This window comes from Schistocerca cancellata, chromosome 5 (genome assembly GCF_023864275.1).
Source record: "Schistocerca cancellata isolate TAMUIC-IGC-003103 chromosome 5, iqSchCanc2.1, whole genome shotgun sequence".
Taxonomy (NCBI): domain Eukaryota; kingdom Metazoa; phylum Arthropoda; class Insecta; order Orthoptera; family Acrididae; genus Schistocerca; species Schistocerca cancellata.
This window is the reverse complement of record NC_064630.1, coordinates 585,222,731-585,248,954: the sequence shown is the minus strand read 5'-3', so window position 1 is coordinate 585,248,954 and position 26,224 is coordinate 585,222,731. Positions and strand designations below refer to the sequence as shown.

Here is a 26,224-nt window from a genome sequence, read left to right as displayed (position 1 = left end):
TTGACCCAATTTATAGACCATCCCTTCTATGGGTCCATTTAGCCATACCTACTTCCTACTTTCATAAATGGTACAGGTCATGTCTCCCATGGATTCACCTGATGAAGATATAGACCATTCCTCCTACAGATAACCAGCCTCTTCCTCTCCTACACCTTCTCCACTATTTAGGTATGACCCATCATAACTTCATCTGAAAAAACAGTTACTTGGCCTCTTTTTCTATTTTTTCTCACTCTAAATGATATGTTTCTCCCATATCTGTTGCTTTCTGCTGACATTACCTGATCGCTCTCTGTCTAAATATCTTAGTTCCTCTCTTCTAACTTTTACCCCCTTACTCTTGTTTATAAGATATATAACATCACTATGTACACAAACTTCTCGTAATTATGTATCTTGCTTCTACTTACTGTCTTATAATTACGAGATTTAGATAATACAAAAGAATTTAGTCAAGGTTTTTCTTATGAATAAATTAGGATAACATTAGCATTTCATCTCTTGTTATTAAAATTTATTCCTCATGGACATACTCCTTGTTGAATACTAGTTATCAAACTTTCTTGTTCTTTCGTTAACTCTTAAGCTCTTGTTTCTTATTTGGCTATGTATGTTAGCATGCCATCAGTTTGCCTTCCCTCTCCTACCTGGACTCTTCTCCCCTACAACATATCACGTGACTAATATGAGTCACTTACTTATTTTCCTAAAAAAAAAAAAAAAAAAAAAAACTTGTTGGGCTAGTGTTGTCATCATACATGAAATATCTGCCAGTGCGCAATCCCACTGTTGCAGCTTCTAAATTCTAGTATGTACTCTGTAAAAAGAAGAGATCTTGTGGTAGGAACTTTGCATATGGACAGAGGGAAGATACATTTGGTACTCCTAATGGAAAAGTAAGAAAATGAAATGGAGAAACAGATATGTTAGGATGGAAGAAGAAAAGAAGAAGTACTCCATAGATGGATTCCCTTACTGTCCCACCCAAGGGAACCCATTTGCTAAGGTACCGCACTGTGGCACCAGACAAAAAAGTTGTTCGGCATCCCCTACAGAATGGACTTCACAATTGCAGACACCTGGAAAACTGATCCTAACAAATCTTATGCAATGCAATGGAAAAGGCAACTATATTCATGTAAGCCATCATCAATGGTCAGTATAGTTTCTGTGGTTAGTCTATGATTGGTCAAGACTTGACAGAGGTGATATAACTACCCCTGATCAATCTACCCTAATAAGATTCAAATACCAACCCAAATATCCTATTCTTCATGTTTAAAAAAAATGTTCAAAACTAACAGCTTCTTATTTTTGTTGATTCCAGAATATTTAATTTATTATCATCTTCATAGTTTATGCAAAGACCTTGAGAGTTCAAGCATTTCTCTGCAAGTGACAGTGCTGTAACTTCCTCTACATTCTATTACTATCTATGATAATAAAGCTACAATTGTTCTTATTCTTGGCTTTTCATGTACTACATGTACAGTGCACATCTTCAAAATTTTCCTTGAAATGTTAATCTATAGTTAAGTTTATTAATTAAGCTCATAGCTATCTTCGTAAACATACCAGTGCTATTATTATTGAATAAACATTAGACACCAAGCATACAGGTGCTGCAGTCAAATTTATTTATGTATTTTTGGAAGTGCCAGTAGATGGTATAATATTAATAAAAGATAATAGAACAGTTGAAGAAGATAGAAATTCTCACCAAGAAAACTAAGATAGAGATATAGAAACAATTTAACTTGGACAGCTGGTGATCATCAATATACTGAAGTCTAAAGGGCGTGAACTCTCCTGGAGCCGTAAATCTTTTAATCATATGTATATTGTGTAATCCTTTATCTTACCCTGTATAAGGGCCTATTATGTATGCTGCTTCTGGATGCAGTATATTCTGAACTTTGAAAGGTCCACTGGAATGCTGCAAAAATTTGATCATTTCCTTCTTTCCATTCAAGCTATATTGAAAATCATGCACTAATACCAAATCATTTATTTGAAAGTTTGGTATAATAGCTTTATCACTGAATGCTCTGACTCTTTTTTGTGCCTAGGTAATTAAATTCTCTTGTACCTTCTCTTGCAACTTTTCCAAGTCACTAACCAGTAAATTTGGCCATGTTAACAATTTAACAAAGGCTCTCCTATACAAGTTTTATCCATTATTTCTACAGGATATAATCCTGTTGATATAAGTTGTAGTTCACTAAGGATCACTTGAAATCCCAACACTAATTATGCCCAGGTAGCATACCTCATAGAACAATACATTTTCCACAGTCGTTCAATTCCTTCAAGACACATTCACGAGTATTAGTTTATGGACTATACTTGGATATAGTTATGCATCTTAGTCCTTCCCAAACAAAGAATTTCTTAAAGTTATTCATAATAAATTTTGGGCCATTCTTCTTCTTCTTCTTTGCAGATGCATCACTTAGGACCACGTGTAATCAACATTTGCTGGCCTTCCTTTTCACCCAGTATTCCTTCAGAAGCAACAAATGGACTAGCTTTTGTTGGGTAGACCACATATGTTGGTTAGTTTTTCTCTCTTTTTTCCTCAAAACCCTGTGTGTTTGTGGTTTTTCTGATTTCATTTCTGTCATGTAGATTTGGAGACCCTAATTCTCTCATGTCTTTTTCCGTCCGTTTGTACCAATTCGGTCTTATAGTTTTGTTCTTTAAAAATATATGGACTTTGTGCTTTGACCTGTTTGAGTCCATTCTTTCTAAATGCCCCATTAATTGGATTCTTCTCATGCACATTGCGTCTGTTATTTTGGAGATATTTTTATATATTTCTGCATTGGGTTTTGGATAATGCACACCACCTTTAGTTCTTGGTCCTACGATTTTCCTTATTATTTTATGTTCTTTCACTTCTAATTCTCCTTTTAGTGTTCTGTGTTGAAGGTTTAGTATCTCAGATGCATAGAGGGCTTTGGGTTTAGTTACTGTTGTGTAGTGTCATATTTTGCAGTTCCACGAGAGACTCTTTTTGTTGTAAAAGTTTTTTGTTAACTGAAATGCTGTCTACATTTTATGGACTCTTGATCTGACAGATTTCTTTTCATTACAATTTTCTGCATTCCATTCACCTAAATATTTAAATTCTTTTACTCGAGAAATGTAGTTATTACCAATTTTAAGATCGGAAGGCACATCTTTGACGTCAGTCATAAATTTTGTTTTTTTCAAATGAAATTTGGAATCCTATTTTTGCTGCCTGCTCTTGTAATAATTCTAGCTGTTTCTGTGCATTGGTAATGTCTTGGGTGATCAGTGCCATGTAGTCAGCAAATACTAAACAGGCTAATTCTATGCCCTTGCATTTTGGTCCCAGTCTGTGTGATGGTGCACCTGATTTTCTCCATCCTCAAACAACTTTCTCTCCTTGTCACACTCCTGTGTCTATTTCAAAGTCTGTGCTCGATTCTCCCATAAATTTTACTTTGGATTTGGTCTCTGTGAGTGTTTCTTTTATGATGTTTGTTGTCTTTTGATCTATTCCAAATTCTGCTAACACTTCAAAAAGGAAATCTCGGTCTATACTGTAATTTGCTTTTTTAAAGTTGACAAATGTGATGACATAACTTTTGTTTGAAGTACTATGCAGATATTTCATTGAGTTTTTCAAGTTAAGGTTTTGTTCTACACATGATCAACCTTTTCTGAATCCACCTTGGTATTCGCCTAGTTTTTAATCCAGCTGAGGGTCTGCTTGGTTTGGTAGGGCTTTAGACCGAATTTTGTATGTTATTGACAATAAAGAGTTTCAGCAGTAGTTGTTGGGGTCTCTTTTACTTCCTTTTTTGTACAGAGGATATATAATTGCTGTCTTCCAATCTGTGGGGATTTTTTCAGTTTTCTAGATTTCATGTATAATTTCTTTGAGTTTTGCAATAAGATTTTCTCCTGCATTTGTCCATAATTCTGTGATGATTTGGTCTTCTCATCATGCTTTGTTATTTTTCAGTGACTGAATTATCTCTTTAATCTCTTGTAAACTTGGTGGCTTTGAGTCTGGGTTTTGTTGTGTATGATGGAACTCAAATTTTTCTGCAGGCTTTCCACAATTCAGTAATTTAGAAAACTGTGTTGCAAGAATTTCACAGTTTTCGGTGTTGGTTTGGGCAATTTCCCCATGTTCATTTTTGAATTGGGTGATGGAGGAGAGTACTTTGTTAATTTTTGTTTGAATACTCTGTAGAAATTTTGGGAATTGTTTTTCTTGAAATCATTTTCTATGTCTTGCAATTTTTGTCTTCATTTTGTTTATGTACTGTTCATATTTCTTTTGTGACTGTTTACCTGGTATCTTTGAGATCTTCCAGGGTGTTTTGATTCTTGTTGCACAACTAATTTTGCCACGCCTATTGTCTGAGATTTATCAGTTGGTCACACTCATCTGTCCACCATGGCTGTATATGTGTTCTTGTTTGCGGTGCTACAGTTTCAGCTGCTTTTAAAAGTCCTACTTGCAATTGTTGCAAATTTTGTGGTTTTAAATTTTGTGTTCTTTTGTAAATTGTTCATTACCATTTATCTTTTGTACATCATATTTACGGCGTGGAGCTTTCTTAGTGAATTTTCTTTTTTCTGGAATGACATCTAGGGAGAATTTTGTTGGGTAATGGTCAGAATCTAGGTCTAGTCCATTAAGAACTTTAAGTTTCATGATTTCTACTGTATTTATGTGGAAGATCATTACATGATCCAACTGATATTCGCCTAGTAATGGATTAGGTGAGATCCATGTTTTGGTTTTCAAGCCTCTTTTCTTGAAAAATGTTGATTTGAAAAATAGATCATGGCTTTTGCAGATTTCAATGAGTTGCATGCCATTCTGGTTGGCCTATGTATGCCCTGACCATTTACCTACCTGGTATGGACATTTCTTTTGCACCAGTTTGTGCATTGCAATCGCCCATAAGGATTTTGACATGGGTTATTTGGGATTTTTTGGAGAATATTATCTAATTGTTTCCAGAATTCTTCTACTTTGTTTTTGTTAGTGATGTTAGATGGTGCATGTTCATTGATTAGAGTGTATATCTTATTAGTTGATTTTATTGTCATTGTGGAGAGCTGACCCAAGTAAGATTTGAAAGTCATGACTGAATCAAGTATTGATGTATGTACTACAAATCCAGTTCCAAATTGTGGACAATTTGCCAAAGCTCATTTTCAGGTTTTCCTTTGTATATCCTGTATCCTTCTTAATCAAAAGGATTTTCATATGTATATCATAATTCCTGAAATGAGATAAATCTATTTTATGTTCTCTGGATTTGTCCAGGATGTTTTTTAGTTTTCCCATTTTTAAGAGAGAATTTAAATAAAATGTCGTTAGCCAAATTCTCGATTTTGGTTTGATTTTGTCATTATGGGGTTTTGCGGTACTCCATGCACACTTCTGTCATCTCCCCAGAATCCGAATAGACCACTTGCAGTTTTTCAACCGTGGGATTTGACCAACTGGGGTAATTTGTCTTTGAAGATGCTGTATCCATGTTGATTTATTTGTTCTAGGCTTGTGGCTGAAATTGAGAATTCAGTCTGGTTAAACTCAGAGATCCAATTCTGAGTTTTATAGATCATCCGCCACTAACATGTGGAATAGACGCTGTAGTGGTACTGCCACTAACCTGTGGAACCGTTGTGCCCTTTGTCCAAATATTTGGGTCATTATCACTTAATAGAAATCATGGTTTGCCCACATCTTGACCATATAAGATCTGTTTCTACACGACTGGAATACATCATCCCTATCTTGAGTGATCTGATGGTGCTGTTCAAAATCACATGTCTATTTTATCATCCATTCAGAATTTTCTAACTGAGGTAATGATACTTTTTTATAACACTCATACCTACTGGTAATCATGATAATGGTTTGGGAACTATACTCTGAGGTCCTTTTATACTGTTAATTTGTATATGATATTCTTTTAAAAACACAGCTGAACACATGAGTCTTTGATGCAATACCTGTTTTCCATCAAAAATGACAATACCTGATAGTTCAAATAGATAATAATCAGTGATCCCCATGTTGGACCTGGAATTTCTTAATACTCCACACAATTGCTATAGTTATTTCTCTGTAGCTGTGTAATTCATTTCATGCTTTGTTAAACTTCTACTAGCAAAGACTATCATTTTGTGTTCCCCCACTTTGGTATTCCACTCCCCTTGGAATAATTCTGCTGTAATTCCATACTCTGAGGCATCTACAGCCAGCTTAAAATGGCTCGTTCATTGCAGGATGATTGAGAATAGGGGCATCTACCAGTGCCTGTTTCATATTTGTAAATGCTTCTGCTGCACCCTCATCCTATGACCAAACAGACCATGGCTTTAAAAGATGTAGTAACCATGGATCTTTTGATACTCTCCCCTGAACATGTCAATTGTAGAATCCCACTAATCCTAAAAAGAAAGCAATCATTTTAGGTTTTGAGGTTCCAGACAATTCTGTATAGCTCTTATTCTGTCTGGGTCTGGTGTTATGCCCCTAACCCCAACTAAATGTCCCAAAAATTTTAATTCCTCCCTTGCAAAATGTGATTTCGACAATTTTGTAGATATCCCTCTTTTCATTCAATCTCTGCAAAGTTTTCATGAGTAAATGTCAACGGTCTTCCCAAGTTTTTACACTAACAAAATGTCATCTACATAAATAATTAGTTCTTGTAACAGTTCTTTACTTAATGCTTCATCAAGCAGCCATATGAAAACCAGCACTGAACTATTTAGCCTGGATGGTAATACTCTAAATTGGTTAAGATTTTCCATCTAATAAAACTGTCGTATATTTTTTAAAGTCATTGTGTAACTTTATCTGCCAATAACCATTTTGAATCCATAAAGGTGAATATATTTCGTCAGAATTTTACATAACTCTTGCTTTTGTTATGTAGTTATCAATGGCGATTCATCAGCTTTCTTAAATATCAACCTTTCACTAGTTAGTACATCATTTGCAATTTTATCTTGCAAACCTAACTGAGCAGTTGAAATTAAATGTATTTTCTTGTTTAAGATAAGGGTTGATTTATCTCAGCATCTAACTTAAATGGTACTTCACCATTGCTTCAATTGAAAATACAAAATAAAGTCTTGGTGTCAAAGGTTACAACCACTTTATCCTTAACAACCAATTCATGCTGAGTAACACAGGTAAATTTATATTTGACATTATTAATAAAGTTTGCCAAAATTCATGTTCTCCTATTGTAATAGATATTCTCAGTTCATGCTTCACAGGTTTACCTTTGATTCCAGTAATGCCTACTAAATAGACTCCTGTAACCAGTAATATTGTAAATACAGATTTGGTTTACATAGTACATCCTTGTTCTTGTGAAACTAATGATACTTTACTATCTGAATCAATATAAATATCTACAAAGTTTCCATAAAGTCCCCAGTTACTATGGGTTTTGGTTGAAAACTCCCCTTTTCTGTTTCTTCTCCTTCTAATAACCATTCTCTTGTTGGTATGTTATGGGTAAAAGAAACTAATTTTCTATGCATGGGCCTAATAGCTGTTCATTATATGTGTTTTAGTGTTGTAGGACTGCCGAATCCAATGATGCACATTATATCACATGTAATGAACACTATTTTATTATTAAGAAGCACACATATACAGTGGATATATTCATGATTCTCTGTCCATGTATGTAAACTTTCGTGCACAGCTACAGACTGCTGCAAAGAGCATTGCAAAACCAAGATCTTACATGTGACTTGGTTGATAGTCGCCACAATTACATCCTAGATGTTGTCCCCTCTTCCAGGGCATTCTCCACTTTCAGTAACTATTATACAGTACTGCTTTGCGATCACTGTATGCTCTTTGATTTCCCTGTGTTCTCACTACTAGCTAATACTTTAGGCACAAATACTAGTGAAGGTATATTGCTGTTTTGACACTCCTGGGTGTGCGAAATGTTTTGCCCACTCATAGGTTTATTCCCATTTTTGTTTCCTCTTTGTAGTTGGTAAAGATAAGTATTTTGTTTCTTAACGAACTTGTTCGGGAATCATTTATTATCCACACTATTACTTCCCCTGTTAACCCCTGGCATATGTTCATTTTTCTTTGTTCAGTGAATCTAATCCACAACAAAAGTTAATAATTCATTGACCATTGTCCGGCGTCTATATCCCACCTCCTTTTGAACATAATATGGTAACCCACATAACAATATTTTGACTAAATGGATCCCCTCTATTGACTTATCGAAATATTTAGAACAAGTCAAGTGCCATTCTATATATTACTTGAACCTTCCCCAAGAGTTATTATAGAATTTCTATTGTGCATTAGTAGACCAATATTTTCTCTTAAACTTTTGCTTAAAATCCTTCCAAGAGGAAAAGTCGTCAGAATGAGTAGTACCCCTTTTTGCTGCATCACCTATCAAATAACTCAAGGCAAAATCTATCTTTTCTCTGTTCTCTCAGGTTTTTGGTAAAGATCTAGAAAATATACTAAATTGGGGGAGGGGGGGTTGAACTTCTCCATCAAGTTTGAATTTTAGAAAGTGCTTTGATAAATTCATGTTACTTCCCAATTCTAACTCCTCTAATAAACTACTTGATAATCCACTGTTATTTACACCTGCCTTCCTATGAATTCCCTGCTTAGTACTCTTAGGAGCCTCCCATAGTCTTGTTAATTCTTTTTTGTGTTCTTCAGCACTGCCCCTTAGAAACAGTGTTAATATTAAGCGATTCTACTTTCTCTTGTATGGTAGAGTTTACAAATTCATGTAATTGTTCCTCCAAACTAGATATTGTTTCAGGTGAGTCAACCATTTCTCAAAATTATTTGAATTGTTCTAAAGCAGATACATGCTCATTTGTCTCTGAGATATGCTGTTTAACCTGGATGAACCCACTAATGGTAAACTGACCTACTCTGTTAATTTTACCATCTAATTCTTTAAATTGCTCTTTTGCTTCCTGGTGAACTAAATCACATTGGTTATTAATCTCATTCTTCAACTCCTGATGCAACTAAGTCAAAGTACTTGCAATGTTAGTTAATTTAGCTTCTATTTCCTGTTTCACATGTTCTGTTATCTATAATTTAGGTTCTTCTTTTGTATTTTACACCTTGATAGACTGTTCATCACTTTTAGACTCTGCTTTTTAAGATAGTTCCTTAATATTAGAATCTGGTTTGAGATATAATTCCTTAGTATTTAATCTAATTTGTCAGATAATTCCTTATAATTATAATCTACTTTGTCTGCTAATTCCTTGAAATTGGAATTCATTTCATCACACATTTGTTGCAAAAATCTTTCAACCATTCTGGAGCCTCCACATCTGTTCTTCCAGTAATGACTGGCATATAGTGCAAATATTCTCTATTATGTACCCTCTGTTACTGCACCATTTTCTTAAATGTGAAAACACTGAAAACTGTGTCACTGTCTAGCTGAAAGAAAAAAAAAGTTTTCTATGAGGACTTTTGTATTTTCTGAATGACTCATACTTTCTGATGAACTGCACTCTCTCATTACGTAGCTGATGCAACTGTGTGTATGTGGCAGTTTATCATGGTGATTTGCACCACCGAGCACAGCCGATGCCTCGAACAAAGTGCTAGATAGACTTCACTGTGCTGTAGCAGTACTCCTGCATCATTTCTCAGTTACTACTGCATCCCTGCTCATGTTAGGGTTTGAAATCTTCTTCTCAAAACCCACCAAAAAATTCTTCTCCTCCAAACTCACCAAGAAATTACTCTGACATAGTTAAAACATTCATTTTTTATGCATGTTGATGTTGTTTACTTGACATGTAAATTTAACTGAATTTGCCTAATACTTGTACCACAGTTGTGTAAGTATGATTTGTCACCAGGTTTTGTGAATTGTTCCAATACTTCCTTTTGATTTCTTCTTCCTTTTGATTTCTTCTTAACAGATTGTTACTGAGTTTAGACAACATAGTTATGTCCATTAACTTATAGTTTCCCCTTTCATTTAATCTTTGTTACTCTTTGCAACAACATAATTCATCACTCATTCAATTTCAAATTTTGCAAATTTATAGTGCTGTATTTTCTTCCTTTTGGTCCAATGCTCTGTGTGCTATACACTGGGAGCCAACTGAAGTGTTTTTCATGTTGGTCTAGGGTTTTATGTAGATCCTGGATTGCTCCTTGTAGCTCAAGATCTACATGAGATCTGTCACCTGATGTATCATCTGATGAATTTACCTTTTTATTTTAATCCAGTCACTGTAGTTGATTCTTTTTAAGTAGAGGTCCTGCTTTTCATTGTTTCTGAAATCCCTTGTGTAGCCAAGGAAAGGCTTGACTTCTTCACATTCTGCACCTGTTGATGGAGCAAAAGAAAAAAACTTCTACTCATATAATGAAAAAGCATGTCCACTACTTTCCTTTTACAAATATGTTTTTCCTTGAATGGGTGGACAGATCATTAGAGTAACTTGTGAATGTGAGTAGAACACAACTTTTTCATAAGACATACACCTCAAAGGCTCAACACGACCATCAAGATTACAATAAATTTTGTTAGTCACAAAACCATCTTATCTTTTGTTTTCATTCTTGAAGAGAGCGGTTGCTCTTTGATAATCAAGCCACCACCAAGCCATGATGCCAAAAAGTGGAAGACCCCACCCACAGCAGGTAAAGTCATTTATTTGTTGCCACCCTTTGCTGTTTTATCATATTTCACACCCCCCATTTAATGTTTCCATACACAAAAACAAACACCCATGCACATTTGATGTTCTACGACTTACTCCCTACTGAATATTATTCTGTCATGACCATCTTTCCTTGCACTACACAAGGAGTGTGAAGTGTTGTTTTCCTAAATGGCATGTAACACTTCAAAATGCAATAGATAAACAGTAACTTCAGTGGTGATACTGATTTTATGAACACAATATTATATCAGTTTTATGGACATAGAGTAAACATGTGTAAATTAAGCTGATAATAAAAAATGAGAATTTACAGACAACTGCAACAGGAAGGAGGAAAAAGTGTAATACAAATCTCCCTGATCAAAATTTCACCCGAGACAGTCCATATCAATGGCAGATGAGACACACATTCAATCTGGTGAGAGGCACTCTGCTTACCACCACTTCAGCCACAGGACCCAAAACCTTTTTTCATAGAAGTCGAAGCAAATTTTTTGTGTAGAGGAATAATGCATGATAAAACAAGTGCATCTATGTGGTCAGCTACCTTACATCTATGGTGAAAGATATCATTGTCACTCCACCAACTTCCAAGTTTATATATGTAGTCAGCTAACTAGTTCTAACCTTACATCTACAATGGAAGATATCACTGTTGCTCCACCAACTTCTAACTATTATGAGAGCTGCAAGTAAGCATTGAATCAATGGTTTCCAGATGAGTAGAAGAACAAATTCTCTATTTATTATATCATGAAGAGATCACACACAAAACCGTGTCAAAATACCTCTGGTGTATAATAAGTCTAGCATCTGACAAAACAATGCCAACCTCTCTGCTTTAGGTGATGTGCAAGTCACTTGCAGGTTCCAGTATGAATTAACATAAACTCAACAATCTAGGAAGAAATAGATTGCTACTTACTGTAAAGAAGACATGTTAAGTTGCAGACAGGCACAATTAAAAGACACTTACACAAAGCTTTCAGTCACAGCCTTCATCAGCAAAAGAGAAACACACACCATTCATACACACAAGCAAGCACACCTCATGCGCACAAGACGGCCAACTCCAGAATGCAATCTGGCCCGAGCTGCCACAGTTGATGTATGCTGGATGGGCGTACTTTCTACTTTGCTGATGTCCTACTGGATAACATCTATGAGTCCCATTAAGAATGTATGTTGTGTCTGCTCTTCTTGGAGGTAGAGTGTAGCAAAGAAGTCTGTCATATGTTCTTCTGACAAGGAGTGACAATAATAACACATTTACAGGTAACTTAAATACAAATATTGTGACACATTATAATATTAGAAAACTATATTATTTGTTTTCAATCATAAGAGTCTCACATAGATACTCTTCCTGCGCTGCATTACCGTTTGATGTACTGATACTATATCTGCATGCTTGGCTGTTGCTTGTGAGGTCTTTCTTTCCCTTTTCCTGTTTTGTATGATAAACCAGACATACTTCTTTTCTTTTCCACCACTCTCTTACTAACATTTTCACATTGTCTCTTCACTGCTTTTGGACCATCACAGTATTCAGACTCACAATGCATCATAACCTCAGCCTTCTTCACTAACAAATGTCAACTATCAAACAGCAGAATAGGTTGAATGCCATGTACGAGTTGTCCTAGAAAGCTAACAGGAGCACATACGGACATAGCACCTCTTGTCAGGCAATGACCTTGACATGTACCTCCTATTGACAGCAAAATCTTGTTTTTGACAAAAATAGTACTTAGCCCCTTCTGAATTTTTAGTCTTAAATTATGTTTTGCTTACACTGATGATATACAGATTTTTTTCTGAAACGGCAAGTAAACATGCAGAGTATTTGAGAAAGGTCTTTCAATGACACTGTGGCTGTCATGGAACCATCAGTTAAGAGACGTCCCTCCTAGGGCAAAACCAAGTAGCCTTTTTGGGATATTTGCTTACAGCATCAGGAATAGCTCCATTAGTAGAAAACATGCAGGCTATAAAGCAAGTGTCACTTCCTATTACATACCAAGAATTACCATTCTTGAGAATCAGAAATTTTTACCATCAACAGCTACCAGGACACCAGAACTACCAGAACCTCTCACAGCAGCACTCGCAGGTATCAATGCCAAAAGTAAGCCCATTACTGTTTTGTCATTAGAAATGCAACAGTGTTTCAAGGCAGTGAAAGAAAAAAGTGTAGTCCATGTGACACTTTTAGCTCACCCTGTTCTCTCACCACCTTTAGCTATTGTGGTATGCATCAATCACACCGCAATAGGCACAGTCTTCCAACAATTCATTAATTCTGATTTCAACCCCTTGCATTTTTTCCCTACGGGAAACTGTATTGCAAAGAGAGAGAGAGAAAGAAAGAGAGAGAGAGAGAGAGAGAGAGAGAGAGAGAGAGAGAGAGAGAGAATGTGTGTATTTAGAGGTCATTGGGGGCAAAGGATTTCACTACATTCACCATCCACAAGCTCCTAACACTTGTTTTTAAGGTTTGCAGTGAGCGCAGTTCTCCAAGTCATTACTAACAAATAGAACTGTCATACAGCATGTATCAGAAGAGGAGAAATTTGGTACCCATTTCCTTTCATGCAAAAGTAATGATTCACAAAGCACTGATTTTAATGAGTTAAGTTATTGTACAAAGCAACAAAATGCAGTTGCAAGATTTCCTCTCTGCTGAAATGACTGGCCTGCATCTAGTGCAAGTATGTATTCCTAATTCTAGTCGGAAAATTTGGTGTGACATCTCTACAGGAAGACACTGACACTTATCATGGTGACCTACCACAGGAAGACATTTCATAGTATTTGTGGTCTAGCACATCTGGGTACTAAAAACAGGGCACGTATAGTGGAATACTGTTTTGTGTGGCTTGTTATAATCAAAGATTGCAAAACATGGGCATGGGAATGTTTGGCCTTCCAAAGACGTTAAGTGGGGTTTTACATCCACCTTCATTTGGTAAGATTCCATGACAGTTGTGAAGAATTTGCACAGGTACATGTTGATTTGGTGGTGCCAATACTGCCATCACAGGAGCTCTGCTTTCTGTTTACAGTTGTTTACCAGTTTACACATTGAGCAGAGGCCATTCCTATCACTGATATTTCAGTCAAAACGAAACCAGAGACCTTTTTGAGGCTATAGGTAGCATGTTTTGGTTGCCTGATACATGTCACAACTGACAGGGGAAGATGATCTGAGTAAATTCTATTACAACAGTTAACAAAGATGTGTGGGATGGAGCACCATAAAACTATTAGCTATTACCCACCAAGCAAAGAAATTGTGGAGACATGGCACAGGAATTTGAAGGCCGCTATAATGTGTCATATGGGGCACTTGGACATAGGGCCTACCATTGCCTTTTCCATTGCTTACAAGTCTAACACTGGTGCATCTATTATGGAAATGGTATATGGCACAAATATCTACACCCCAGCTAATTTCATCAAAGAGTTGATGTCCAGGACAATGGGGAACGACATCTTGCCAAAGTTTATAAATCAGTTATGATGATAGGTGTCTCACAATTTGAAGAATCATATATGGAAACTAAAACATAACCAGTTTATATGGCTACTTAACTCTTTGATTGTTAACAATCTCTAATGAGGTGTGTAACACAGATTTTTTGTATTTCCTGCACTGAAATAATACCTGCATCCACATATGTCAGGCGCTTTGTGTCAAGTTAATCAAATAAATGATGAATTCAAAACTATCAAAACTCTTTTAAAATGTGTTTATTGCATCACAAACTGACAAAGACTGACATGGGTTTTGTACCCCAAAAATGATGTAATAATACTGTTGTATCACAGGCATTGCCATTGCTTCCAACAAAAACAAAATTGTTTTGCACACTGTTTCAATCTTATGTCTCTGAGTGTACATTTAAGATTTCCATACTTTTACAAAACTGGTTATGGAATTTGGCTTCACAGATCATTGCAACATTGTGAAATATGTATTCATAAAAATGTTTTAATTATTTTTGTTAATAGTTTTATAAATAAAGAATGGCTTTTGTTCATAAAATAAATCCTATGATTTTATAGTTAGCTGTATCATAATTACTATTACTATCCCATCTACAAGTTTTGTGAATGATAAATTAGACTTTTGTTTACATTGCTTTTGGCATATTTACAATTTGTACTTTATTATCTTTATAAACTCATTGCAGTTAATCTTAACTGGTCTTGATACATCTGATGTCGACTTAATTTCATCAATAGAGTAAGCCAGTAATGTTACAATACAAGCCCTATCATTGACATAAATTTGCATAAACTTTGCAGCCTAGTATCACATACTATATTATTGTCAGAATCATAGCTGTTATTCAATGTTGTACGGTTATCTTACATTACAAACATCCCCAAAGTATCACTTGTAAGAAGTATGAGTGCAACTTTGTCACAGCATGTTTGGACTAGAATAGGAAACAGCTTTAAAAAAATTAACTGAAATGTCTGTATCTGGTTGTAAAACAAAGTATTGAGAAATTCTATCCTGTTAATCATCATATATATCTTATATAAAGCACAGTTTTAATTTATATTCATATCATTACAAAGAAGGCTGATGATTGTTTATTTTCTACAAATGACTTTTTGCATGTCCTTTCTCCACTCCATTAAGTCACGAACTCAATCAAAAATTTGTATTTGAAGCATCATCATATGATATCTCACTTCTCCTCAGTTCCATTCATATCCTTTGTCTTTCTCTGGACTAACAGACTGTCTCCACTAGAACAGTTTAATCAGAACACAACTACAGAAAATATATAAAGTTTTAACAATCAACGCACAATTAAGCCTGGAATGTAGTGGGGTGGGTTGCAATGTCTTCCACTCCATCTATGATCTGTCACCAGGTGGATAAGTGTGTGCCAAATTTTACATTTCAAAATTTTTGTGGTGCCATTTTTGAAGTTAACTGCTGTGATGAACCTGCTATGCAGTGCCTCTAGACCATGCTGTTTAATTTTCTAGCCTTATGCATTTAGGATTGGTGCTGAAAGACAGCTCCTATTTATTCATGACATAAAGTCCTTATTCAATTGCTTGCTCAATCAAAATCACATTTCTTCACTGTACATCAACATAATAATTACCATTATAATCATCATATCATCGACATCATAAATGCTAATACATTTCCATTACTCCTCTCTTCTCACAACATGTTCTCCTTGCCTTACAGTTCACCACAAAACTCCAACAGAAATAAACTCATTTTATAGAAACATCATAACAGTCACATAGCATTCACACTTCATCATTATATTTCAGAAACAATTCCAGCAACTTCATAATTATTTTCTCCATCACCTCCCTGACACAAATTGGAACAAGAGCCTACTGATTTCTCATAAAGTTTTTGCTCTACAGTGACTGACAAATACTTCACAATATATGTGGAATGACTTCAAATAATTATTACTCATGAAAAACATGTCTATATAACTGCTTCCAGCATATCACAAATAATTTTTGTACTGTTTCATTTATTACTAACTTACAGCAGCAGGCCAGTGCAGAGCAAGCTAACCAACTCCCTGTCTTTCCAATAATGATCACAGTTCTGCAAATTAGGCTACTCCAGAACAGCATCAACCTTTGTATATAGCCAACTACATCCACTCATTTGAAAACTACACAGTACAGCTAAATAAAACAGAAAATCATTGAACATGAAAAGGTCCAAAATCACTAATCAGTGCCAAGAGAAGATGATATTAAATCATAGTTCTTTCTCAGAAAAACTGTTCAGTGCATTATGTAATAAATATTATAACCTTACCTATATCACAATCAATAAAACTCAAACTCCACATTACAAATTAGGTAAGACAAGAAAATTTGTTCACTTGTGGAGACAATGTACATCACTTTCTTTTCAGTACTATACAATTTTTTAGGTGGTTTCTTGAGCCTTTTAATTAATAAATTCCACTTCAAATACAAATTAAATATTAATTTTACTGTCACACCATCCATAACTACAGCAGCGTCCTGCTAATCTGAACCCCGGTAATCCAAATGTTTGGTTAATCCGCCATGAAAAATGGTTACTCTAAGTATGGAAAACTGTGCAGTAAACTGTTCTACATACACACTATTTTAATTTACACAGTACAGTAAACATGTATTAGAAAAACTGGTAAGAAAACATTAGGTTTAAACAATGCATAACAATGAAAGAAAAGCTGTCAAACTTACTAAAATACAGCGGACATTTTATCCCTACTTTTTAGATGACAAAACCTCAGTCATTGTTTTTTGGTATAATGAAGACAGCCTGTTATATGACACATAGTTGGTCCATTACCTCATAAACATCAAATCAACAGGTGTAGCAGTGGGCTGTTGCTACAAATATATGTAGCACGAGGTCAAGGCTTCTGCTGCGTCACTGTGTAGCATCAGCTCTCATTTGTCACTTTCAGGCTCATTGTCACTTCTGTCACAGCAGCCCACTTCTTCCTGGTCTTGTGTCACAGCAGCAATTAAATCAGTGTCAGTAAGGTTCTCCACACATGCCCCATCCGCTGCCATCCACTCATCTACATATCCTTCACTGACTTCTTCACATCTAGGGATTGTCTGTATCATTTGTAGTAGATTTTCCTCTTCATTTTCAACTAGGTTGTCCTGAAATTCAAAAGATGTCCACAGTTTTCTCCAGAATTTTCTCAGAGTATTTTCTGAAATATTCTGCCATGCCTCCATGGCCATAAGCTACATCCTCCACATTGGTCCTTTTTATTTTGTCCACTATCATCTTGGATCAGCATTCTTAAAAATTGTTTTCTGTAAATCAGTTTTAATGTTCGCAGTACAACCTGGTCCATTGGCTGTAGGAGTGGTGTAACATTTGGCGGCAAAAACTTCACCACAATTTCTCCATCACATAATTCCTCAGTGCTGGGGTGAGATGGCGCATTATCAATCAAGAGGACCATCCATCCATGCTTTTCACTGGTTGCAATAATATATAGGCAGGGACTTCATGTTGCATTTTTTAAAAGCTCTGGGCCTAGCAGATTTGTCGATCAGTGTTAAAGGCAGCTTTTGATTACCAGCAGTGTGGCTGCACGCTAATAAAGTCACACGATCTTTGCACATTTTAAAACCAGGAGCATGGTCTTCTGCTTTTGATGTCAGGCTTTTTGTTGGCAATGCCCTAAAATTAAGGTCAGTCTCGTCAGCATTATAGATTTGTTGGGAAGAATACTTCCCCTATCTTATCATTTTTTCAAACTCATCCAAGTATTCCTTTGCTGCATCACGGTCAGAAGAAAGCTTCTCTCCAGTAATTGTTACCTGACAGATGCCATTACGTTTTTTGAATCTGTCCAGCCAACCGGTTCTCCCACTAAAAGACTCATTACCATTCATTAACTTGTTTAGGTAAACAGCCTTCTCCTGAACCAGTGCTCCACTCAAAGGACTTACCCTTTCTCTTTCCTGCACAAACCAAAGGAAAAGAGCTTTATCCACTTTATTGTACTGGTACTGTTTCAAAGTCTGCCAAATTTCGAGTGGTTTTCCCGAAGACATTGCAAAGGACAGTTCAAGTTTCACTTGGTTCTTCTCCCAAGCACAAATGGTTGCTTTTCCAACACCCAGTTCCATTGCCAGTTTAGATACATTCTCACCACTGTCTATCCGCTTCAAACCATTCAGTTTTTCTTTGAGAGTTAATGTTGCATGTTTCCATTAACTCATGTCAAAAATACATACACCAGTACACCTGAATGAATACAATGCAACTGTTAAGCATGCCAGCGATCGATAACTAACATAACCAGGTGCTTTGTGAGCCAACTGGCATTGTACTGACCTCAGACCCTACAAAGTCCTCAACAACGCACAACAAGGGCAGGGAGTGACATACTTGTTCCCATTTGTTACCATGGTGTACCTACTCATCTGCTTGGTATACTTCATTCTAGAAACTCATCACCATAATTTGAGCTAATCCGAACAAATCATTGATCCGAACAAGGTCTGGTCTCAGTTAGTCTGGATTAACAGGATTCTACTGTATATGTAATGCTACTGTTACACATTGTGTACACTGTTTATTTTACACCTACTGGCAAACCAGAACTTGTAATTTTTGACCACTTACTTGCAGCACTATTGAAAACATGTATGCAACTGTTTTTTTTAAATTTAAGTATCATACACTACAATAAGGGAGAGAGATAGAGCAGAGACCAGTTCTATTACAAGCCCATTCTTCTCGGATCTCCTCTATCATGTCAAATATTCATCCCTTCATCTTCATATTCAACTTGGGAAATAGAAAGAAATTTTACAGAGCCATATTGGATGAATACAGTGTTTTTACCAAAAACGCTCATGATGAAAGCTATATGTGGCCTCACATTGTTGTGATGAATGGCCCAGTTATTCCTGTGCCGCTTCTGTGTATGTTTCCTTTTCACGCCCTATGTTTGTGTCTGCCCGAAAGCGTTATTAACAAATGCTTGCACCCAACATTTTGAGTATTTCTGTGGCTGTTTCTTGCCAAATTTAAAACAGAAATTGATGCAGGGACTCTGTACTCAAAATCACTAACACAAGCAAACTTTGCAAGAGAAAACTGCCAGCCAACAATAAATATGTCCTCTCAGATTAAAGCCAGTAGATATACTGACACATGAAACATATATTACACTGCTCCTAGTGGAATTTGGTTGTATGACTATTTATAAGCGCTGGTCATACAAATTTTGGGAACTTTTAGGTAGTACGTCATGTATATACATTTTTCCTCCAAAACAACTAAAATACACATCTCTAAATTCTACATCTACATCTACACATTCATGCCAAAGAGACATACAGTTCAATATGGGAAACAAACCATACTGATACTCAACATTTTTCACAATTCCAGAGCACTGTCAGATGTGTAAAAGATTTGAAGGATCAACCTGTTTCGAATCAGTAACCTTTGGAATTGTGGTGTGACATTTGTGCACTGAAGTACTAGAGGCACTACAGACTTGCTCATAAATCCACATCTAAAATACAGAAACTGTAATAAAACTGGTTATAGTGAGATAAATGTATGTTGGGCTATATGAAGTGAACAATATTGCAGTGAAGACATAAAAATAAAAAATCAACTACTCCAAAGATAAGCACAAATGTTTAACGGTCAATGTCTATAAATATTTAATATAATTACAATGATGATTATGGATTTCTCAAAAAAAGAAAGTCAATTAATTGTATTTTTTTTATGAAATGTATGTCCAAAAGATTATTTTGCATAAATAGATCCATATGTGATAGTGATTTCTTTGCTACGTGTCGTTAGAAGGAAATTTTTATTCTTTTTGGAAAGTTGATTGTACAAGTCAGAAGCGCATGGATGGAGAATGTGTCATGTGTTTTTTATTGATTTGTATTATGATGTGAAAGGACTGAAAATATATGTGTAATTCTGCAGAAAGTTCACCAGATATCACATTGTTATTGAAGCAGTAGCCCGATCATCCTCTAGACAATTATAAAAAGATGAACCACAGAAAGGAAGAGAGCAACAAGGCATCAGCATACAACGAGGAAGAGTAAGAAACAAGATGAGTGTTTTTATTATTAACAGAAGTGGTCATCCAAATTTGACTGTCCCTGTCACTCACTGCAGTGTGTCACTATCTCAGTGTGGCAAAGGCTGTGAAAATAAGACCAGCTGCCCAAATTACTAACTTCCTCCAAACATCACTAAGTTCAATAATAGGAAACAAGAGGGTGGGGATGGTCAGGAAACTAAAAGCAGTTTACTAACATGCAAAAATTCTCAAATCCACTAACTTCAAAAATGGTAGCAAGATAAAGCTCTTGGTTGAGAAACTCGTGCTAGTAGTTTCAGCACTGTACAAAATGTCATTCACTTAGAAACTAACATTTACCTGCTGAATGGACAGCTTTGGAAAACGACTGTTTCACAGAGGAAGATTGCACTGTAGTTCCTTCTCTAGATTGTCGCACAGATGACAAAATGGTAGATATCGAAGTAGATGATAGAGGGATAGAGAAACAATTAAAATCGCTCAAAAGAGGAGAGGCTGCTGGACCTGATGGGATACCAGTTCGATTTTACACAGAGTACACAAAGGAACTTGCCCCCCTTCTTGCAGCGGTGTACTGTAGGTCTCTAGAAGAGTGTAGCATTTCAAAGGATTGGAAAAGGGCACAGGTCATCCCCATTTTCAAGAAGGGACGTCAAACAGATGTGCAGAACTATAGACCTATATCTCTTGTTGCAGCTAACTGGGTTTAACTTGTGTAATGTCAGAGTAGATTCAATTTTTAAGGTCAGATAAACTGTTTGGTAGGGGAGGAACATACACATAGTCTTTAATGAAACCCCAGAGAAAGAAATCCAATGGTGTCAAGTCTGGGGTGTGAGACAGCCATGTGTCTAGCTCTTCACAGCCAATCCACTGACCTGTGAAACAGTTATCAAGGAAACCTGCAACTTCTGTGAGGAAGTGAGGTGATGCACTATCTTGGTGGTAGTAAACCATCCACTCTTGGTTATCTTCACTTGGTAAAGCTCTCTCTAACGTGTGTGACATAGCCATCAATACATGGGCAGTCTGGTGATTTATCTTGTCATAGTGAACAACCTGCAGACCTGCTTGGGGGTTCTTTAGTGTATTTGGTGTGAAATTTACTCTAAGTAGTTGCTGCAGAGTTTGTTTCATGAAACCAAAATACACAGCAAGCACACTCTGCACCAGCCAAAGTAGCCATCTTAACTGTGCACTATGCTGGCACTCCTGGAGATGGAATGGGGTACTGATTCACTACATCAATCAAACATGAGGTCATTTGCTACAAAATTACACATCTACTGACTCTGTAAGATATCTCAATACATTTCTGTATCATTCCAAAGTGATAAAGTCCTTCTAGACTCACCCAGTATGTTCTAGAAATTCTTTGCATTCGCTGTGTTGGTATAATAAAAGTGACTCTATGTAAAGGCCAAAAACAAGTAGCAAGCATCTCTGTATTAGTGAGAGATAGGTTTCATGATTCTCTTGCTCAACACATTACTCTCAAAATCTCCTTGAGACTTCCTTTCATATCTACTGCCTTTTCAGAAAACCCTGCCCCCAGTGATATGGTATGCAGGCCATGCACCTTGGTTGCTAAGCACTAATTTAGCCATTTTAGGTCTGATGCAGACAAGAGAAGAATCTTATGACTCTGCTTTCAGCTGGTTACCTATTATAGAGTTCAATGACATCAACCATAGGACATCCTGGTGGATCTGCAAAGGATTAGGGACATAATACATTTACAGCCTTTAGGTATCCATGTCACTTCTAAACTTAAAAGCAAGGAACACATCAACCATGAATGTGAAAAGTATCTTAAGTAATGCACCATGTAAAGTAACATTAACGTATAAGATAGACAGTGATTCTCTTGAAGTGAGGTGTTTTGGAATATATAAAAAGAAGACGTTCTCCTTTCATTGTCAATATTGGTGCTAGAAAGAGAAAGAGAAGGAGGAAGGGAGAGAACAAAGGAAATAGATGGAAGAGCATATGAGGGAGAGAGAGACAGAGGGGGGGGGGGGGGGGAGGGAGATTATTAGATCTAAGACAAATTTGGAGTAGCAAAATATAGGCTGTTAAGAATAGGAGGTTCTTACACTGTGCATCCACTTAGAATATTGTACAATAAATTAATAAACTCTTCTTGGTCCCAGCCACCAAAATTTTTTGAAATAAGGCATACAACAGACTATATCCAAATAAACATGCCACAATAAAATGTTATTTGATATTTTTATTTATCCAATTATCATTTAATTTATTACACAGAATTACTGACTAGTACTTATCTTCAGGACACAATGTATTTAATACTACTTTTAGAATTATTCCTTGGGGAGGAGAGAGCAGTTGGTTCAGCAAGGTTAAAAAAGAAGGTGAGGCTATTGAGATTGGTGATGTGAGGGACACAGCAGTGATGTGTGGGAGAATATACCAAGCTGAAGGGGGAGATTCAAAAAGGAAAAAAAGAAAAAAGTAAGAGATCAAACGTAGTACATTGACAAGCAGTGTGCCAACTTCAGTCCAGAGATGATGAAGACACTGTGGGAGATAAAGTTAGATTAAGAAATGCGTCCCTCGCATCCCATGTGAGTGACCTTCTGTTCCTTTTTAACCTTCCTCAATCTCTCCCTCTCTCTTCACCAAGGAAGAAACTAATATTTCCAAAAGCTAGGATAGTGGCTAATATTTTTTACCCTCTTATGCAGCTATTGAAGTGCTAAATTTTTTGGGCACCTGAAGGTACAAAATGACCAGTAATTCTGTCTCACAACACAATAATTTTCACAGTTGAATTTTTTTTGTGATGAAATTATCATTAAAGATTTTTTAATAAAAAATGGTCTTATTATGTACTGCATTTTAATGCACCAAGGGTTAATCCTATGTCACTGCTGATTGCACATAATACCTAATAAATAATCTCGAGTCAGGAAGACATTCACCAAATATTTTCAGTGTTATCAATAAATGTATGCTCCCCAAACCACATGTTGTACAAGATGAAAAATTGTCATGTTTTATCTGTAGTACTACAAGTTACCACGAACAATTGCAACAAGAAGAAAAGATATGTTAGTCAAAGTATAATTATGTGATTAAAATCACATACGCTGTTAACTGGTAAAATACATGCATAAAACTTCATTCCTGAAACACCATTCTTTCATTGTGTCCATATTTCGTTTTCCACTAGTGAATATATGGAATGTTTCTAAATTCCCTTTGCATAGTCTGAACAACAGTGTTACGGACAAAAATTTTATTTTGAATAGGGATTCAAGTTCAGAAATATACCATTTCCATGTTACAGAAACAAAAATGTGATACAGTGCATTCCACTCTCCTCCAATAGCAATGGTACTGCACTGTGTACTCTAGTAATTATTACATTACTTTTGACAAGTAACTAATATGTTAATAATAGTCAATATTAACTACTGCATTACATAATCGGGATATCTTTCATTTGTGAACTTATAAAATAATTCATCATTTTCTGTAGTTCTGTAATGCTTGAGAAGCTTTAGGATTGTGAGATGAGCCAGGATATACATTAACAGAGAAAAGCAGCCATTACAAAAATATTTTATTTTGTGTACGGACAATAAACTCTCAATACCCTGATTCAATTTAATGTGGAAAATTAGTAGAATAGCCACTACCTGCAACAAAAAAGACTACTTCAGCATATAACTCTGCTGCCAGCTTAATATTTATACACCATATTGCTACTTGTTATGTAAATATTGTGAACAACAAGTAGTAAGAAATGATTACTGTTTATAATGAATACACTGCAACTTGTCATGCAGATGAAACAAATCTTAAATCCTTGTTTGTGGCTGCTGTTGTAACTTGAATATGTCCAATGGCAATTTCTTGAAGGTCAATTCACCAGAACACAGAATTCCTGCACAATTTAATTTTTGTTTTTCTTTAATTATAAATAACCTGAAATTAATTTTTATATAGAGCAACAAATAACCTTCAAGAGAAAATGGGCTAGGAAGTGCATGCAACATATATAACAAGGCATCTGTAACACATAGAGAAATCTTATTTACACAATTTTCTTTATATCCACTTTTGCTCAATAAGTGCTTTCATTATCTTACTTCCCCTGCCCCCAAAATAATTCATAGGTGAACAGTATTGCCATTATGCAAAATAACCTAGCGTAATTGATAGTACAGTTAGTGAATTTCTATGGGCAAAAGATGCCTAACTGAGCTTCTTTGACAGTTTATGTTTACCTGATAATTCAGCTGGTTACCTAGACATTTCGTACATAATGTTTCATTTAGAGTGCGCACATTAATCGTTATGTATTATACCAGCACTCAATTTCATTTTTTCAAAGCTGCATCACTGAATCTGGGTGAAATTAATACTAAACATATCCTTAGCAACAGACATGGTTATTACAATTGTAATTGGCATTTAAATATACCTTGTACATAAACTATCTATGATGGAGATTGTATAATTGCAAATGTTTCAGTTTTCATGAGAAGAATAAACAGAGAACTTTCAAACCGGTAAATATATATGGCTTTGTTTTATTATGAACAGCAATAATAAATGAGGGTAGAGAGTCAAACAGTTTTGCTGCTATATTTTGCTTTACCTTTGTGAATTATCAACAATAACTGCACTTTCAAGTGTAAAATGGTCTCGAGGAAGCCCAGCAATTATCCATGAACGGGTTTTTAGATCGAGCCCCAGGGCTTGAACAAAATCATAGACAGTTGAACTTGGGATGCCACTTCTAACAATGTATGCATGCCAGTCTTCAATGCATTTAGTCCTGGAAAAATAAAGAATGAAAAAAAAGGACAGCTTGTTACTAATTACAATTGTGCAAGCTACACAGCTATGAATGTTATAAATTCTTAACTTCACACATAATTAAAGAGTTGCAAAAAGTATACACAATGGCAGCTGGTGTTATTGGCTCATTTATGGGTAATATATATTATATTTTATACATTAATCCTTCCCCTAACAGCATAGCAAGTATTGTAATCTTCTACTAACCAAATGGCACCAGGTAAACCACAAAAGAAGCAAATACTATTACAACTTGCATAATCTAAGGTCAGTTGATTCAGGCACAGGCGACACCATAAACATGGAACAACTAATGCTAATAATGGTCTTCTAATAATAATACAGTTTTTTTGTATACATATATACAATAAAAAATCGAATACTAGATGACCCTGCCAACAGGCAGCATGTCTGTAGCAGCAAAGAGTGCTGTTGGCAATGTGCTATTTTGCTACACCAGGTCACATGCCCTCACACTACCATGCAGATATTAATTTGCTCCCAGCTATTTAGGCCACTGCCAGACTGTGCAAAATCAGTTACAACCTACACCTCAAATCTGCAATAGCAGCAGTTCTATCTGGGTGCATCAGCCTTTCATGGCCAGTGCTACTAGTTGGCACTAGTAGCAGTCTTATCTCAGCACTCCATGCCAGCAGACCTGGCCCATTGTGTCCTGGTCTCTGCCAGCAGCATGTCAGCCCTCACATGCTGGCAACACCGGCCTACTATCACTATCCAGGAGTCATCGTATAGGCACTTCATAGACAATGTCACTGGAGAGATATTTCTGTTGTATGTAGCTGTGTGGATATTCATGCTAGGACATTATAACTGAGTTTTGGTTTTGTTAATAAAAAATTAGTCTTTTAAAGTGTCTCTGATCACTCATCAGGATGAGTATACTTCAGAGCACTGGCCCGATAAAGGCAAAGGTCCTGGGTTTGAGTACTGACCCGGTAGACAATTTTAATATGCCAGGAAGTTTCAACCAGAATACACTCCATTGCGAAGTGAGAAATTCATTTGTGAATTCTTTTTGTTTCTTGTATTGTTCA

The 26,224-nt window shown here is 36.0% G+C and overlaps 1 protein-coding gene across 1 annotated transcript in view; it reads right to left on the bottom strand.

Annotated features, from left to right (window-relative positions):
- Positions 1 to 26,224, bottom strand: part of LOC126188699 (dynein axonemal heavy chain 7-like) — a 337,765-nt gene that overhangs the window by 35,450 nt on the left and 276,091 nt on the right. Inside the window, exon 15 of the mRNA XM_049930307.1 lies at positions 24,964 to 25,143. Within this exon, the coding sequence (XP_049786264.1) occupies positions 24,964 to 25,143 (180 nt within the window). The remainder of the gene's footprint in view (positions 1 to 24,963; positions 25,144 to 26,224) is intronic.